This window comes from Oryx dammah, unplaced genomic scaffold (assembly GCF_014754425.2).
Source record: "Oryx dammah isolate SB20612 unplaced genomic scaffold, SCBI_Odam_1.1 HiC_scaffold_14, whole genome shotgun sequence".
NCBI lineage: Eukaryota > Metazoa > Chordata > Mammalia > Artiodactyla > Bovidae > Oryx > Oryx dammah.
In genome coordinates, this window is record NW_024070198.1 from 12592459 (window position 1) to 12607733 (window position 15275).

Consider the following 15275-nt stretch of genomic DNA (forward strand, 5'->3'; position numbering starts at 1 on the left):
GTTTTAAAATTTCAGAGGGGCTTCTTAGGTGGCTCAGTGGTAAAAGAATCAGCCTGCCGATGCAGGAGACATGGGTTTGATCCCTGGGTTGGGAGGATCCCCTGGAGAAGGAAATGGCAACCCACTCCAGTATTCTTGCCTGGGAAATCCCATGGACAGAGGAAGCCCGGTGGGCTACAGTGCCCGAGGTTGCAAAGAGGTGGACACGACTGAGCACACACACACACACACATTCACTAACACTTCAGAACCAAAGATTTACTGGGCTGTCAGTTCTCACAGGTTTATATTTCCAATACAATTATTTTTAAATAGTAAGGCCTTGGCGTTTACAAGAAATATTATAATGAAACCTATAGTAATAATTATAAAATGTTTTGAAGATCACACTGAGAGCCATAATCTAATTTTTTTTTAGAAGCAGAATTACCAGAAAGACATTGGAACTAAGGATGGGGCAATATAATGTAGTGCGGGGGTTTCAAACTCCACCCCGTTTGCACCACATGGCGTCTCCAGCAGAATTCCCACACTCCTACCCCTGCTTCAACCAGAGCAGCTTTAGTGTGAAAGGCATTGTGATTCTCCTGCAATGAAGGTGCCCTAGAGCAGATCCTGTGAACCTACTTTCTTATCTGTTAAAAACCTTCCTTCAGGATTATAACTTTTTTTAATTGTAATGAAAGATGCTTAGGACTTATCACTACAGTAAATGATCATAAATGGTACCTACAATAGTATGGTGCTTACTTCTGTTATTGCTATTATCATAGTTATAGGAGTATATTAGAGCTTATTTTCATTTTTTTTTAAATTTACTTTTTATTTTACTTTACAATTCTGTATTGGTTTTGCCATACATTGACATGAATCCACCACGGTGTACATGCAATATCTTTCCTCTAGAACACACTGCTCGATCTCTGTTGGTATGGTTACCTATAAAATAACAGAACTGTTCCTTAGATGATTATTAGCCTTTTTCTGCCCTAGCAAATTAACATATTGGCTATTTTCTAATCTTTTAAATTGTTTTTAATGATTTGTCCAGACCATATGTTTAGATTTCAAGTCAGTAAAAGTAATGACTTCCTTAAGAACTTGTTATTATAATCTTTTGACAGTTAAAATGTCATAAAATTTGCTCTAAAACCCCTCGTTTATTAAATGATTGAAGTCACATTCTACTGTATAACTGATAAAAAATATATATATAGTTGGGCAAAGTTTATAAATATAACATCTGTAGCTTTTTAACTGAACACTTTGAGTAAACTCCAAGTAATAAGTCTTTCAGGTATTACTGTGGGAGATTGTGTCTTATCAGTAGTCTGTGTGTATGCAGACGTCTGTGTGTGTGTGTCCATATGCCTGTTCAATACAGCTCTCTCTGCGTAGCCTGTATTTAGCCAGAATGGTCACCAAAATCAATGGCATGTTCTGCAGCGAGTTCTGAATAAATTGCTGCTAATAAAATCACCACCAATCTCTGTTTAAATTTAGAAGTTTTCTTATATGTTAAATACTTTATAGAAATGTGTGAACTTGCTATTGTGATCTTAGATATGAAGTTTTCTAGGGAAATCATTAAATACGATTACCTGAACCTCTCCTTTTTATATGATTTTTGGTAATCAGGGAATTATGTAAAATAAAGGGAAAATAAAGGAAAGAGTAAGTATGTGGGATTAATTACAAAATCAGTGTTAGATCTGAAAGAAGTATGCAAGAAATAGATACATAATTCAAAACTCATTTGTTGTCATGGATTTTATGTTAATGCTTAACATTTAGTATGCATAGCTTATGGGACTAGCTGTTTATAACAGCATTACTCTGGATATTCGTTTCCCCCCCTGCTGCTATAAGAAATTATTGAGCCCTCCCATCGTTCCTAGTGATCAGAATACGCCAGTAGGCATCTGCAGTGTGACCACTGACGACTTGTGTCAAATCATGCCTGTAAGTATATAGTTGTTTAGTATCTTATCCCTTACTGCTGAATTATCTTTCTTCTACTACAGTCTCTCTCCTCCTGATAAACTGTTTTTATGTTTAGATATGGTTTCCCTCTACATTTGTAACCCATCTCCTCTTTTGTCTAATTTTCTCCTTCCCTGTAGAGATACATAACCCACTTTGCAGCACTTAGTTCTCCCAGCATAGTGGAACAAGCTTTGAGTCAGAGGCAGATATTTGAATCTGGCCTCTACAACTTACTAGCTCTGTGAATTTGAATAAGCTGTTTATGTTTCTGAACTCTAGTTTCCTTATGTGAACAATGGAATAGTAAAACTTACATATTGGGAAGATTACATGAGATGATAAAGTACTCAATATTCAATACTTGATTGCTTCTGTGGATTCTTATCAGTGTGTCACTGTGCAATATCGTTAACAACGTCTGCAACAACACCCTTAATAAAATTAATGAATTTCACAGACCTGTCTCTGATATTCTGCTATTCAGAGACTAGATTTCCAATTATCAGATTTAATCCAGCGTTAAAATTTAGTAGAAGAATGGATAGTATGCTCATCATCCTGACAATCCCCTACAATTATAATACTTTTCCCAGCTGAATTTCGATAGCCATTGGTCAGCAGAGAATTCCCCTTATTATTAGTAAGTAGCCAAATGTGGACATCCTCTTTGTTCATTAAGGGCCTATTTAAATATTGTTGTGTTTTAGTTAATGGTCAGATCACTTTGGTGTAGGATTGGAACCTTCCTACCAAAGTTGAAAAACCTCTCCAGAACATGTGACCAATTAGAAAACCATTCTTCATGTGATATCAAACACATTTTTGAAAGTAAGTTCAGATTCTTTTGAAGAGCCTAAATTCATATTTTTACAAGACTCAGTAGTTGGAAAAGGTAATAGAGTAAATTGTACTTAAGAAAGATTTGCCCTTTATAGTCTTGCATTTTGGCCACATACTATCTGTGACCCTGGACAATTTTCTGAATTTGCTTATTTGTATAACAATGGGAGTTATTGTCACAACTATATACTCATATATACTAGTGTATAAAACATATTAATACTATATATACTAATGGCTGAACTAACTTCTCAATTTAGATTGCTGTGATTTTCTTTTTGTCATATATATGTAGTTTTTGTCAAATTTTTACCAATAAATTTCCTAATGTTATTACTGATTTTTACCAATAAATTGTCTGATTTTAGGATTAAAGCTATTTGAACTTGAGTCATTTGGATCCAAGTTTTTAGTTAATAATAATGGATATTTTATGAATGACTATACCAATATGTTTTTTCATATTATGAGCTGAAGATGATACTGAGTTAATTTTGTATTCCTATATTGCCTCTTTAATGATGAATCAAGATTGTGCATAAACTATGAGATCAGCTGAAAAAAACTGAGTGTCTGTGCAGGCATGAATGAAGATAGAAAGGAAGCAAGAAAACTACTGTGTTAGGATAGTAGAACACAGGGAATTTTTTTAATTTTTAAAATGGAATATCAATTTTCAATGGCATCTATTAAAATTAGCACCTAATTCCCATTTCATATATGGCAAAATATATCTAGAAAAAAGTTTTAAGTGCTTTTTTTATTCAGTGCTTTGTTTACCATTTGTATCTGTACAATATGTATTTCAAGAAGAGTAAGCAGGCAAGCAAAGAGAAATCTGTAGTGATACATTTCTTAATTTAAACACAGTATTTGTGAATAAGGATTTAAAAAAGACAAACTCAGCAAATAAGCAAAATATTCAATGATGGAGCCTTCAGTATAGTGTTAGTAGGCCAATGCGTCTCCGTGACCATGTTAATGGAAACTCCATTGCTTTTGTAGAGAAGGGATCCATGACTCAAAGCATCAGAACTGTCCCATGGCAACAACAAATCTTCCCCACACAGCCTTGTGAAAATTACCCTTAAGGGTTTCAGTTGAGAATGGAGAGGCTAAGTATAACCTTGAATCAGCAACTGTAGTAGCTTTTTTCTTTTCTGTTTGAGTCACTCTCCAATATGGTCTGTTAAATAATACCAGGGTATTCAAATAGTGTATAAAACCTATATCTTCATGCACTTTTAATTTTATATTTATAAAAATCATAAAAATGCTGAACTATGGGCTAACAGTATTTTTACATTTAAGAATCTTAACTATAGATAAAAAAATTAAAAATTGAGTTTTGAAAATACAAAGGCTGGGAATAAAAGTCCCTACAGTCGAATAAAGCAGATCTGAGTATATACTTTATTACCTAATTGACTTTGTATTTTATCACTAAAAATTTGATCTTTAAAAGAATATGGTAAATTCTTTCAATTGGATTCATCTACTAGTTCCTTGAATTCTTTTAAAAAATTCAGATCTCCTGATTATAATTTTCAGCAGCCATAACTTTATTAGTAATTGAAACAAATGATAAGAATCATACTAAAACCTATGTCAACCTAGATTTGTTTTTAAATTTATTTTAGTGAAATGGGAAACTTAATATGTAAAGTGTGTAACATCATTCTAAACATGCTGTTCTTTATCTTTCTGCTAATATTTAAAACAAAACATTTTTATTTTAAATGAAATTTAAAATAACCAGAAATTTTAAAAAAATACTGGCTTAGTTTTTCTATTTATAAATCTCTGTTGAGGGGAAACATGAGTTACAGTGTAGGGATACATTTCTTCCAGTGTTCTCAACTTTTTATTGGGAGGAGAGAGTCCTTAACTGAAATGTAAAAACCACTTAACACATATAAACTGTGTATTTTTATGTTTAAAAGAGGAATTATAAAACATTAACAGACTTTTTAAGACTATAAACTGAGAATGAGAAATACTACAAATTCATAAAAGTGATATTGCAGATAGCAGTGAATTATGATAGAAACTATACTCTTAGCTTACTGCATACGAATAGACCCCAGAGTTATGCCTTTATGGGTATAACTGGATATTTTCCTTCATGTGACCTTTCCAATAAATTTTTCCAAACCTTTTACATGGTAGAAATCATTAACCAGTATTTTTTACCCTGGAAAATATGTCCCAATATTATCTTTATTTCAAAATCTGAGTTTATCTCACATGTAAGTGAGCTATAGTGGATCTGGTTTACTGTTTGGGGTAGTACTATTTGATTTAAAAACACAAATAACAGGTTTCTCTTCACAGGAGTTGGCCCATGGATTAAGTGAACTCCTGTCATATGAAGGCAATGTTGAAGAAGATTTCTATTCCACATTTCAGGTACCATTAAGGGCAGATAGCTTTCTGTTAATCAGGTATTTTATATATGAAAAATACCTTTTGTTACCATATACCCATCGTTAGAAAAGAGGAACAAGGATTGATCTGTACATACCACTCCCTGTCTTAAAGGATCTTAACCCGATAAAAACAGTGAAAAATTAAGTGTTAGTTGCTCAGTTGCATCCAACTCTTTTTGACCCCCATGGACTATAGCCTGCCAGGCTCCTCTGTCCATGGAATTCTCCAGGCAAGAATACTGGAGTGGGTTGCCATTCCTACTATAGGGGATCTTCCTGACACAGGGATCAGACCCAAGTCACCTGTATTGCAGGCAGATTCCTTACTATCTGAACCGCCAGGGAAGCCCAAAGACATTGAAGCAGACATGTATAAGTAAGCGATCAAGGAAAGCCAGCAAGGGTGAGGGTACTCTGCAAGGCACCTGGCCTATATCCTGGACGCAGTTACTTTCTCAGAGCTTTTCACCTTCTAAAAACAAGCCTCTTCTGTTGGTTCAGTACAAGAAGGAGCAGAAGTTAATCGATCAGACAAAAATTCCCTCATTTCCACTCACCTAAAAATAATTGGAAGGTGGAAATGATAGTAATCCACATAGTTCCAGAGGCCTGAGTGCTACCCAAAAGGTCACACAAATTTTTTTAAACGTCAGTAAAGTGTTTAGCTGTATTCAAGAGGGTTAAGACCTTACTTTTTTATTCCAAAATGCTTTCATGACACCATTCTTAATACAAATATCACAAGAGCCTAACCTTTCTGTATTTTGTAATTTAGAAAAGGGGGGAAAACTTTTCTTTTTAAATGTTACAAACCTGTTCACTGAAGTCTGTTAACATATACCGATAAATGTGGGGTGTCGGTGTCTCCCATCAGGTGTTTCAAGAAGAATTCGGAATAATTAAGTCCTATAATTTAAAGCCAGGTGGTGATAAAATTCCAGTTACCAATCAAAATAGGAAAGGTAAGTGAAAACATTTCTTAATTGAAGTGCATTAGTGTTTGCCATTTTCTTTTATTATTTAACAGATGTAAAATTGCTTTTCAGAATATGTACAGCTTTATATTGACTTTCTTCTCAACAAATCCATCTATAAGCAGTTTGCTGCATTTTATTACGGATTTCATAGTGTGTGTGCTTCAAATGCCCTAATGGTGAGTTTAAAGCTTCATGCTTTCAGTTAGGGTTTGTAATACTATGATATTGACAAGTAATTCTTTAAAACATTTTAAATTAAAAAAAAAATTTTCTTTTAACTTTTAAATTAAAAAAAATTTTTTTTAGCTTTTAAATTTAAAAAAAAAATTGTTTTCTAGTTTTTAAAACAGAGCTGGAAATAAAAATAGTTCTCTCATTTCAGCCTTAATTCTCTAAAGGGAAAAAAGACCAGTCAACTCCATCCCCCCCCAACTCATCATGCTATGTCTTAAACTATGTCTTCTAAGCTTTAAAAAATTTCCCCAAGCAGACTGGATAAAGAGATCCCCAAGGGCTCCAGATCTTTAAAACTGAGGCGTAAAGCATGGGAAATGGTTAACACATAAGCTCCAGGCAAAAGCTACAACTTCTCACTGTTTAAGGAACAGGTTTTTATAGCTGCTTCATTCCTCTTCAGGGGTCCCCCAGCAACTTTGAGTGGCCTTTTACCCCCAGGAAGTAGTTTGTCTCCAGAGTCATGGTGGGCTCTGGTCGGTCTGACTTTTTCTTAGCCATGTGAGTAGGGGTCATCTGCTGTTGAGAACACCGTTATCAGAAATGTCATAAAAGTGTCTCTTCATCCCTGCTCCTCTGGGCACACTCCATCAAGCCATCTCCACTCAGTTTTATAAGGAGGGTTTGGAGTGAGGTCTCCATGTGAATTATTTTGCATAGGAGAGAACTTGCTTTAGAGTGACGGTCTTTCAGTTTAGTTCAATTCAGTCACGCAGTCGTGTCCAACTCTTTGTGACCCCATGGACTGCAGCACACCAGGCCTCCCTGTCCATCACCAACGCCCAGAGTTTCCTCAAACTCATGTCCATTGAGTCGGTGATGCCATCCAACCATCTCATCCTCTGTTGTCCCCTTCTTCTCCCGCTTTCAGTCTTTCCCAGCATCAGGGTATTTTCAAATGAGTCAGTTCTTTGCATCACGTAGCCAAAGTTTTGGAGTTTCAGCTTCCATATCAGTCCTTCCAATGCATATTCAGGACTGATCTCCTTTAGAATGGACTGGTTGGATCTCCTTGCAGTCCAAGGGACTCTCAAGAGTCTCCTCCAACACCACAGTTCAAAAGCATCAGTTCTTCGGCACTCAGCTTTGTTTATAGTCCAATTCTCAGTATGTGATGGTCTTTATCACATGTTTATTGAAAGTACCTTTGAATATGGAGCACTTGTTGATTTCTAGTTAAGTTTTGTCTGTGATGCACTGTATTTATAGGGGTGGAAGGAGGGGAAATAAATAGTGTAGCAAGTCTTCATTTTTAAATTCTAATCTCTTTAGGTGGGAGACAAGCTATGTAGATGAAAAAACAAAATAGACTAAGCTGCTACTCAGACACCACATTGTGCCCAGGAGGCTTCATGGATGTTGGATCCAGGCATGTCAGTAGATGCTAGAGTAGCTGAAAGAGTTTCAAGCTGGGTTTTGGGGAAGAGCTGTAATTTGGATTTATGCTAAGTCATCTGCTTGTTTTTCTAGCTAGTTGCTGTTATTTGCAAAAGGGGGAATCTAAGAGTTGGAAAAGATTTATAAACTTTTAGAAGCAAACGTATCTCAGTAGGAAAAATATAAATGGAGAATATTTTTCCTTAAAAAATGGTTTGATTTACTCTAAGAAGGTCATGATTTTTGTTGCTTGATTCAATGAAAACAGTTCCAGTTTCACTTTTTTTGATCATGACTTTTTCTTATCATTTTTGATAAATAATTATCGGCAGCTGCTTCGTCCAGAAGAGGTTGAAATTCTGGTCTGTGGAAGTCCTGAACTGGATATGCACGCCCTCCAGAGAAGTACACAGTATGATGGTTACGCAAAAACTGACGTGACTATCCGGTGAGCTCTTTATACTTCTGAGAGTGAGGCTGCTAAAGAGAGAATGAAAGAGAATGTGGTTGGTTTATTTGTGTAACTTACAATCTTTGAATCAAGTTAAGTCACCAGAAATCTTGTACAGCCCACACTGCTTTCTTTTATCTCTTGAAAGTAATGTGAGAATATTCAATATGAAATCACTTAGCAGTCCCCCTGGGAGAAAGTGATATAAGTAAGTTTCTACAGAAGTCCAGAGAGTTGACTTCTTTTAAAAAATGACTTTGGTCCTAGAATTGCAGGGATGCCATGCTTATAAAAAGCCTTTTAATAGCACTGTGTTGAAAAATATGGAAAATTATATAGAAGAAAAATGGCTTATGTACTCTCCGTTGTTGGACTATTTTTATAATGATGTTAGTCAAAAACCTAATTTATATATAGAAGCCTGTCGTTCCTCCATTTCAGTTTGAGAGTAGTATGTACCTTTAAGGGAAGTTGTTTCCCTAGAGCTTACTTTATATTATTTTATTCTCATCTGCAGGACTTTTGTCATTTTATATACATTTTATATAAATTTCCTTTGGTGTTCTCTAGATACTTTTGGGATGTTGTGCTTGGATTTCCTCTTGATCTTCAAAAGAAGTTGTTACATTTTACTACAGGAAGTGACAGAGTTCCTGTAGGAGGAATGGCTGATTTAAACTTTAAAATCTCAAAGAATGAAACGTCTACTAACTGGTAAATTCCCAGATTGTCATTCATTTTTTTTTTTTAATCTATAGGTTTTGCTAATAATAGTATGCTTGGAATTAGAAGATTCTTTCAATATGAAGTTGTTTTCTTAGAAAAGTCCTCAAAGTAAACATGGCTTTGAGATAAGATAGACTATGGCTTAAGGTTCTTTATTAATTTTGAGACATACCAATACTAACTGATAATAATTCCTTTCCATCAACTTTTTACTTTGCTAAGTCAATTATTTTATCATCACTTCCAGAATCTAGCTTGCTTTGCATGGTATTTAGATTGTCTGACCTTCCTTTTTACTTAAAAGTCTTTTTATTTAAGACGCCAGGTGAGTTTTTTTGGCTATTATTATAATTAGTTACAGAAGTCCTGTTGTACTGGAATACCTCTGCTGCTGCTGCTAAGTCGCTTCAGTCGTGTCCGACTCTGTGCGACCCCATAGATGGCAGCCCACCAGGCTCCTCTGTCCCTGGGATTCTCCAGGCAAGAACACTGGAGTGGGTTGCCATTTCCTTCTCCAGTGCATGACAGTGAAAAGCGAAAGTGAAGTCACTGAGTCGTGTCCAACTCTCAGCGACCCCATACCTCTAGTGCTGGTCTTTTTTTGTTTTTTTCCTTTATCTAGTTCTCTTTGCATATGAAAGTGATGCTGATGATGGCTTTAAATTATTTTCTAGAGTGTTGGTGGGGTAATGTTGATCTACTTACTTCTTTTCCCAATCTCATTGTAATTTCTAAAGCTAATTTGAGTAGATACTACTTTGATTATAAATATTTTTTTCTCCTGCCCTATATATTCCCTGAGTTCTGTCAGTTCTTCCTTTTATCAGTTAGAACTGAAATCTGTCCTTTCGTTTATCACTGCTACCACCAACAGCTCTTCTGATTCTGTGCAGTTCATAAAAACTGAGGGAAAGGGTCTAAGAATTCTGCTGGAATCTTGCATCTAGATAAAAGTGTCATCGGGTAGAGGGTTGGGAGATCTAATCAGAAAGATTCAGAGGATGAAGGTTGCATGTTCTTTGAGGGCAACAACAGGAGAAGTGTGGGTATCAAGTGTCTCAGAAATGTTCTTATGATTTTTTGACAGTCAAGGCTGAAATAATAAGTTATTTTACCTACTATTCTACTGGGTCTTTTCCACCCATTCGGATAGTTTGCCTTATGTGATGAGACAATTGAGATTTGGAGACATGAAGCCACTTGAACGAGATCTCACAGCCAGAAAGTAAGGGAGATGGTATTCAGATTGATTTGTCTGACTCTAAAAACAATGCTTCTAGAATGTAAGGTTTGTGAGAGCAGGGCCATTGTCTTGTCGGTAAACCCAGCCACAGGGTGTGGAATGGTGCCTCATACACAGCGGGTACTCCAGAAGTATTTGTTCAGTAAAGGAATGGATGAGTCGTCTCAGTCTAGTAAAACAGATTTGAGTGTGTGTGTGTGCAGGTACTTTGAAAGTTGCTTAGCAGTCATTCTGTGTGAATTTTAAGACTTGGTATCTTTGAAGAAAATGTTTCCCCTAGGTTGCCTGTGGCCCACACCTGCTTCAATCAACTTTGCCTTCCCCCCTACAAGAGCAAAAAGGACCTGAAACAGAAATTGATCATTGGAATTTCAAATTCAGAAGGTTTTGGACTTGAGTAACCAAGAAGACTTGAAATACATTTATATGTAGCATTCACTTCCCTCTTATTGTGCCTTTAACCTTTTCATGTTTTCTGTCTCAAAATACCTTGAAAAAGCTCACCAATTTTAAAAGACTGACATTTTTTTAAAAAAAATCAAATATGAAGTGTGTTCAGTAGAGGCATGGTTTTCTAAAAACACAACACAGTTTGAGTGTGAAAAAAACCAGATGGCAGAGACGGGTGGGTCCAGTCCCTTTTTATAGCACTTTATCATCCTCCATAAATAGTGGGTCACAGGTTTCCACTGGGGAAGCACCATGCAGTAAAGAATGCAGTGATGACCGAGTGGGTGGAGCCCAGTGGCAAAGTGTGTGCTGCTCACACACAGTAGCAACATGGATAGCTACATTATCATTAGTGTGGGGCATGTAGCCATATTTTCATATAGCGGCTAAACAACAGTATAATTGCAAATGCAATTTACAGGGGTTTTTTTTGATATACTGGCTTTGGTCCTCTAAAGATTCTTTTCAACCGTTCCTGAAAATCAGCATGTAAATAACTACATAATAGCCTGAGAATAATGGGATTTTGATAGTGCCATTTATTGCTAAAGATTTATTTTTACAAAGTAAATTCAGGGTTTTAGATGTGTGTACAGCTTTTACAAATCAATAAAGATGATTGTACAAGAGTGTAACTATTTTCAGACTAATTGGACTCAAGGTTATATTCTTTTAAGTATGGTCAGTCTGCATGCACGTGCACAGTAAACTAGTTACTTTGAATACTCTGTAATGTTTGTATAATCCTTTCTTCTTAAGGGTCAGAATATTAGAAAGGAAATAGATCTGACTAGTCACTGATAAATTAAGTCAGTTACAAGCACAAAAAGAGAGAGCTGATTTATATATACTTTGATTGACTTACAAGACTTATTTATAGTATTTTTTTGATCACCTGTTGTACTGAAACACTAATTTTTGAAAACAAGTAGGGTAAGATATTTGACAAAAGTGAATACAATAACATTTGTGTCAAAATGACATGAAGCAAAGCAAAAGACACTCAGTGACATAGCTTGATGTAAAGATAAGGTTTAACATTTTGGCCCAAATGTTTGTTTTTCACTGGATTCTGAATATAGCAAATTCAAAAGTACCCTTTTTGGAGTTTCTTAATAAAGTAGCATGTAAAAAGAAACTGCATTTTAAGTCAGACAGTAAATGGTTTTAATTTACAGCAAATGAAGCAGTTTTGTTAGCACATCACAGTATTTGCAAATCGACTTCTGTATTATACTTTGATAGCTTTCCTTCAGAAAACTCTGAAGGTGTATTTGCAATAATAATGAAGCCAGCATTTCGTACCAGCACATGGTTCACATGCAAATAACACTTTCCCGGTTTCCAAGTTACACTACGATCTTCTTGCTATGATTCCTACACCCCCACCAGCAGAAGTCTTCTAGGGTGGAGGAACTAATCAGCTTGTTCTGCATTTCCAAAGCCAACTTGTGAATCTTGGAGGAAAGGAGTTAGTTCATTTACTATTCTGCTTGAGACAGAAGTGATTCCACTTTTCCACTTGGACATACAATTTAAAGGATTTTTCTTCTTAAAATTCTTGGAACCCCTAAGAGATTGAAGGGCATGTTGGTTTTGTTCTGTTTGCTTTGCTTGTAATCCATGTGCAAATAAAACTGCTTCTCTCTCACACTGCTTGAACTAGAAAGTAAGATGTTTAATGTAGGTTACTGCTAACTAATAAGCACAAAAGAATCATGTATAAGAAACCAGATTTAAGTGTTCTAAATAAAATGTAAACAAAACTTCTATTTGGTAGAGATGGGAAAACTGTGTTGGCTTGGTCTGCATGTCTATGATGTGCTTGTATATCAATAGCTATGTCATTTTTAAATAAGAAGTATACAAGCAAGCCAAATTTTTAAATGGCAGAGTCCATAAATAACTGGAAAAATCTTTGTTGTCTGTTGTTGAAATTTATAATCATTTATCACTAAATTGCACATTGCCTTTATTTATTTATGCTCTGGTTTTGGTTTACAGTGTAATTAATACCTCATTTTTTAAAAGAACCACTACTGTTATATTTCGTTAATTTAAACAGCTAGAAAATTCATGTAGTTGCTTTCTTTTTATATAATGTGTTCATGAATTCTTGATTTTTGTATCTGCCACAGTAAATTAAAGCATTGCACAGTATTTATCAGTATTTACAAAATGTTCTGTCCTTTTTTAATCTTTGTTTAATTAATCATATTTTTGTCTGTATGATCAGAAGTTTTTAACCGCCCCTCTTTTTTGTACAAATGTGTATTGTATTATATTGTTAATTTCTGGATAAATTTTTTCAAATATTAAAGTTATATAATCAATTACACTTCAATTCATTTTTTTGAACATTAGGCAGTGAATTAAAAGTTTAAAATATAAATGCAAACTACTCTGTTTGTTACACTGTCTTTTAAACTGGTGCTTTGGAAAATTAATACATACTCCTTCAAGAGATGTGTGTTGTTGACACCAAATGCAGCTAACCTCTAGCATTATTTTTCGGTATGAAACAACGTATAGGCAATGACTGGATGATCACACAAATATCCCACCAAATGAACATTATATCACCATGGAGGTCACCTGGAAATGAACTAAGTATGACATTTCATTGGCCATCAATCAACAACTTCAGATCTATTATCCCCTACCAAAACATTAGTTTGGCCGTGTTTTCCCTTACCACATTTTCCTTGATTAATGAACAAAGAGAAGAGATTCTAAGAATGTAGGAGAGAATGTCATGGGTGATAGATGGGAGAAAATAGGTAGCTGAGTGGAAGACAGGTGAGTTTTCACAGGGGAGGGTACAAGATCGGTTCACCCAGAGGGCCTGGTGAGTGGTTAAGAACTGAGCTTTGAAACTGCCTGGGTTTGAGTTTACTGTTCAATACTTGTGTTTCCTTGGGCAGGTTAATCTGTTCATGCCTTAATTATCAAATGATAATAATTTGTGACATGAAAATAACCCTATCTCAATGACAGAGTTCTGGGGAGAAATAAAGGAATTAGTATGTGTAAAGCACTTACACAGTCCCTGGCATATAGTAAGCAGTATAATGTGACGCCAGAGGAACCATGGTTCCAGTTGGGTTACCTCTGATAACCACTGCTTCTGATAATACATAATTCACAGCGTTGTTAAATAAACCTACACACACCTATATACTTCTATACGTGTATGTATATCTTATTGTAAATATATGTATTAGATGTATATTGTTGTTTAGTCACTAAGGCGTGTCTGACTCTTTGTGACCCCATGGACTGCAGCTTGCTGGACTCCTCTGTCCATGGGATTTCCCAGGCAGAAATACTGGAGTGGGTTGCAATTTCCTTCTTCAGGGCACCTTCCTCATCAGGGATCGAACCCATGTCTCCTGCATTGGCAGGCAGATTCTTTACTGCTGAGCCACTAGGGTTACTCATATAGATATATGCTTATACATTATATATATATATATATATATATATATATATATACACACTCTATAAAATGTAGTTAGTATATATAAAAAGTACTTATGTCATGCCTAACCTTTAATAAGCCTTATATGTTTGATATTATTACCATTACCTTATTGTTATAGCTCATGTATTGCAGAGATCTAGTTGTAGCCTGACTTCTTTTATAATATGAATTTAAAAATTTTAAATACAGCCCATAACATATTATTTTATATAGTTTGTTTAGATTTAACCACATAGTTACAGTTTCTTTTAATGTTCTTCACACCCAGTTCTGGGTTTAAGATTAGTAAGTTCTTTTTCCATTTGTCTGAAAATGACTTTCTTTCACCTCTATTCGTGAAAGATAAATTCATCAAGCATGCATCTCTATTGTGATACTTGACTGTTCCCTTAGGACTTTTAATGTATAATCCACTATCTTTGCATTTCATTGTTTTTTTTAAGAGGGTGGTTGTTTGTTTTTAACTTTTTATACTGTGTGCTAAGTCACTTCAATCGTGTCTAACTCTTTGTGACCCTGTGACCTGTAGCCTGCCAAGCTCCTCTGTCTATGGGATTCTCCAGGCAAGAATGCTGGAGTGGGTTGTCATGCCCTCCTCGAGCGGATCTTCCTGACCCAGGGATTGAACTCATATCTTTTATGGTTTCTGCATTGGCAGGCCAGTTCTTTACCAATGGCCCCACCTTTAATTAACAATGTTGTGTTAGTTTTGGTTGTACAACAAAGTGATTTAGTTATACACGTGTCTATTGTTCTTCAAATTCTTTTCCCAATGAGGTGGATACATAATATTGGTCAGAGTTCTCTTTGCTACTCAGTAGGACATTCTTGGTTGTCCATTTTAAGTATTGGTAGTGTTGATGGGAAGTTAGTTGTCAGTATAATTGTCATTCCTTGGTAGATAATCTCTTTTACTCTGGCCACTTTTAAGATATTGTTTTTTTCTTGTGAAACTGCCAAACATCACAGACAATATGTATATTGTATTTTTTTTTAATCTCTTTTAGGATTTGTTATGGTTCTTGAAACGAGGAATTTCTGTCTTTCAGTTTTAGAAAATTCTTCAGCCATTTCCTCT

At 35.3% G+C, this 15275-nt stretch overlaps 1 protein-coding gene across 1 annotated transcript in view; it reads left to right on the forward strand.

Annotated features, from left to right (window-relative positions):
• HECTD2 (HECT domain E3 ubiquitin protein ligase 2) overlaps positions 1 to 13051 on the forward strand; it is a 73967-nt gene extending 60916 nt beyond the window's left edge. Inside the window, exons 15-21 of the mRNA XM_040254511.1 lie at positions 1804 to 1962; positions 5161 to 5235; positions 6130 to 6217; positions 6302 to 6408; positions 8176 to 8291; positions 8865 to 9008; positions 10544 to 13051. Of these exons, the coding sequence (XP_040110445.1) occupies positions 1804 to 1962; positions 5161 to 5235; positions 6130 to 6217; positions 6302 to 6408; positions 8176 to 8291; positions 8865 to 9008; positions 10544 to 10664 (810 nt within the window). The 3' untranslated portion in view covers positions 10665 to 13051. The remainder of the gene's footprint in view (positions 1 to 1803; positions 1963 to 5160; positions 5236 to 6129; positions 6218 to 6301; positions 6409 to 8175; positions 8292 to 8864; positions 9009 to 10543) is intronic.
• Positions 13052 to 15275: the final 2224 nt, after the last annotated feature.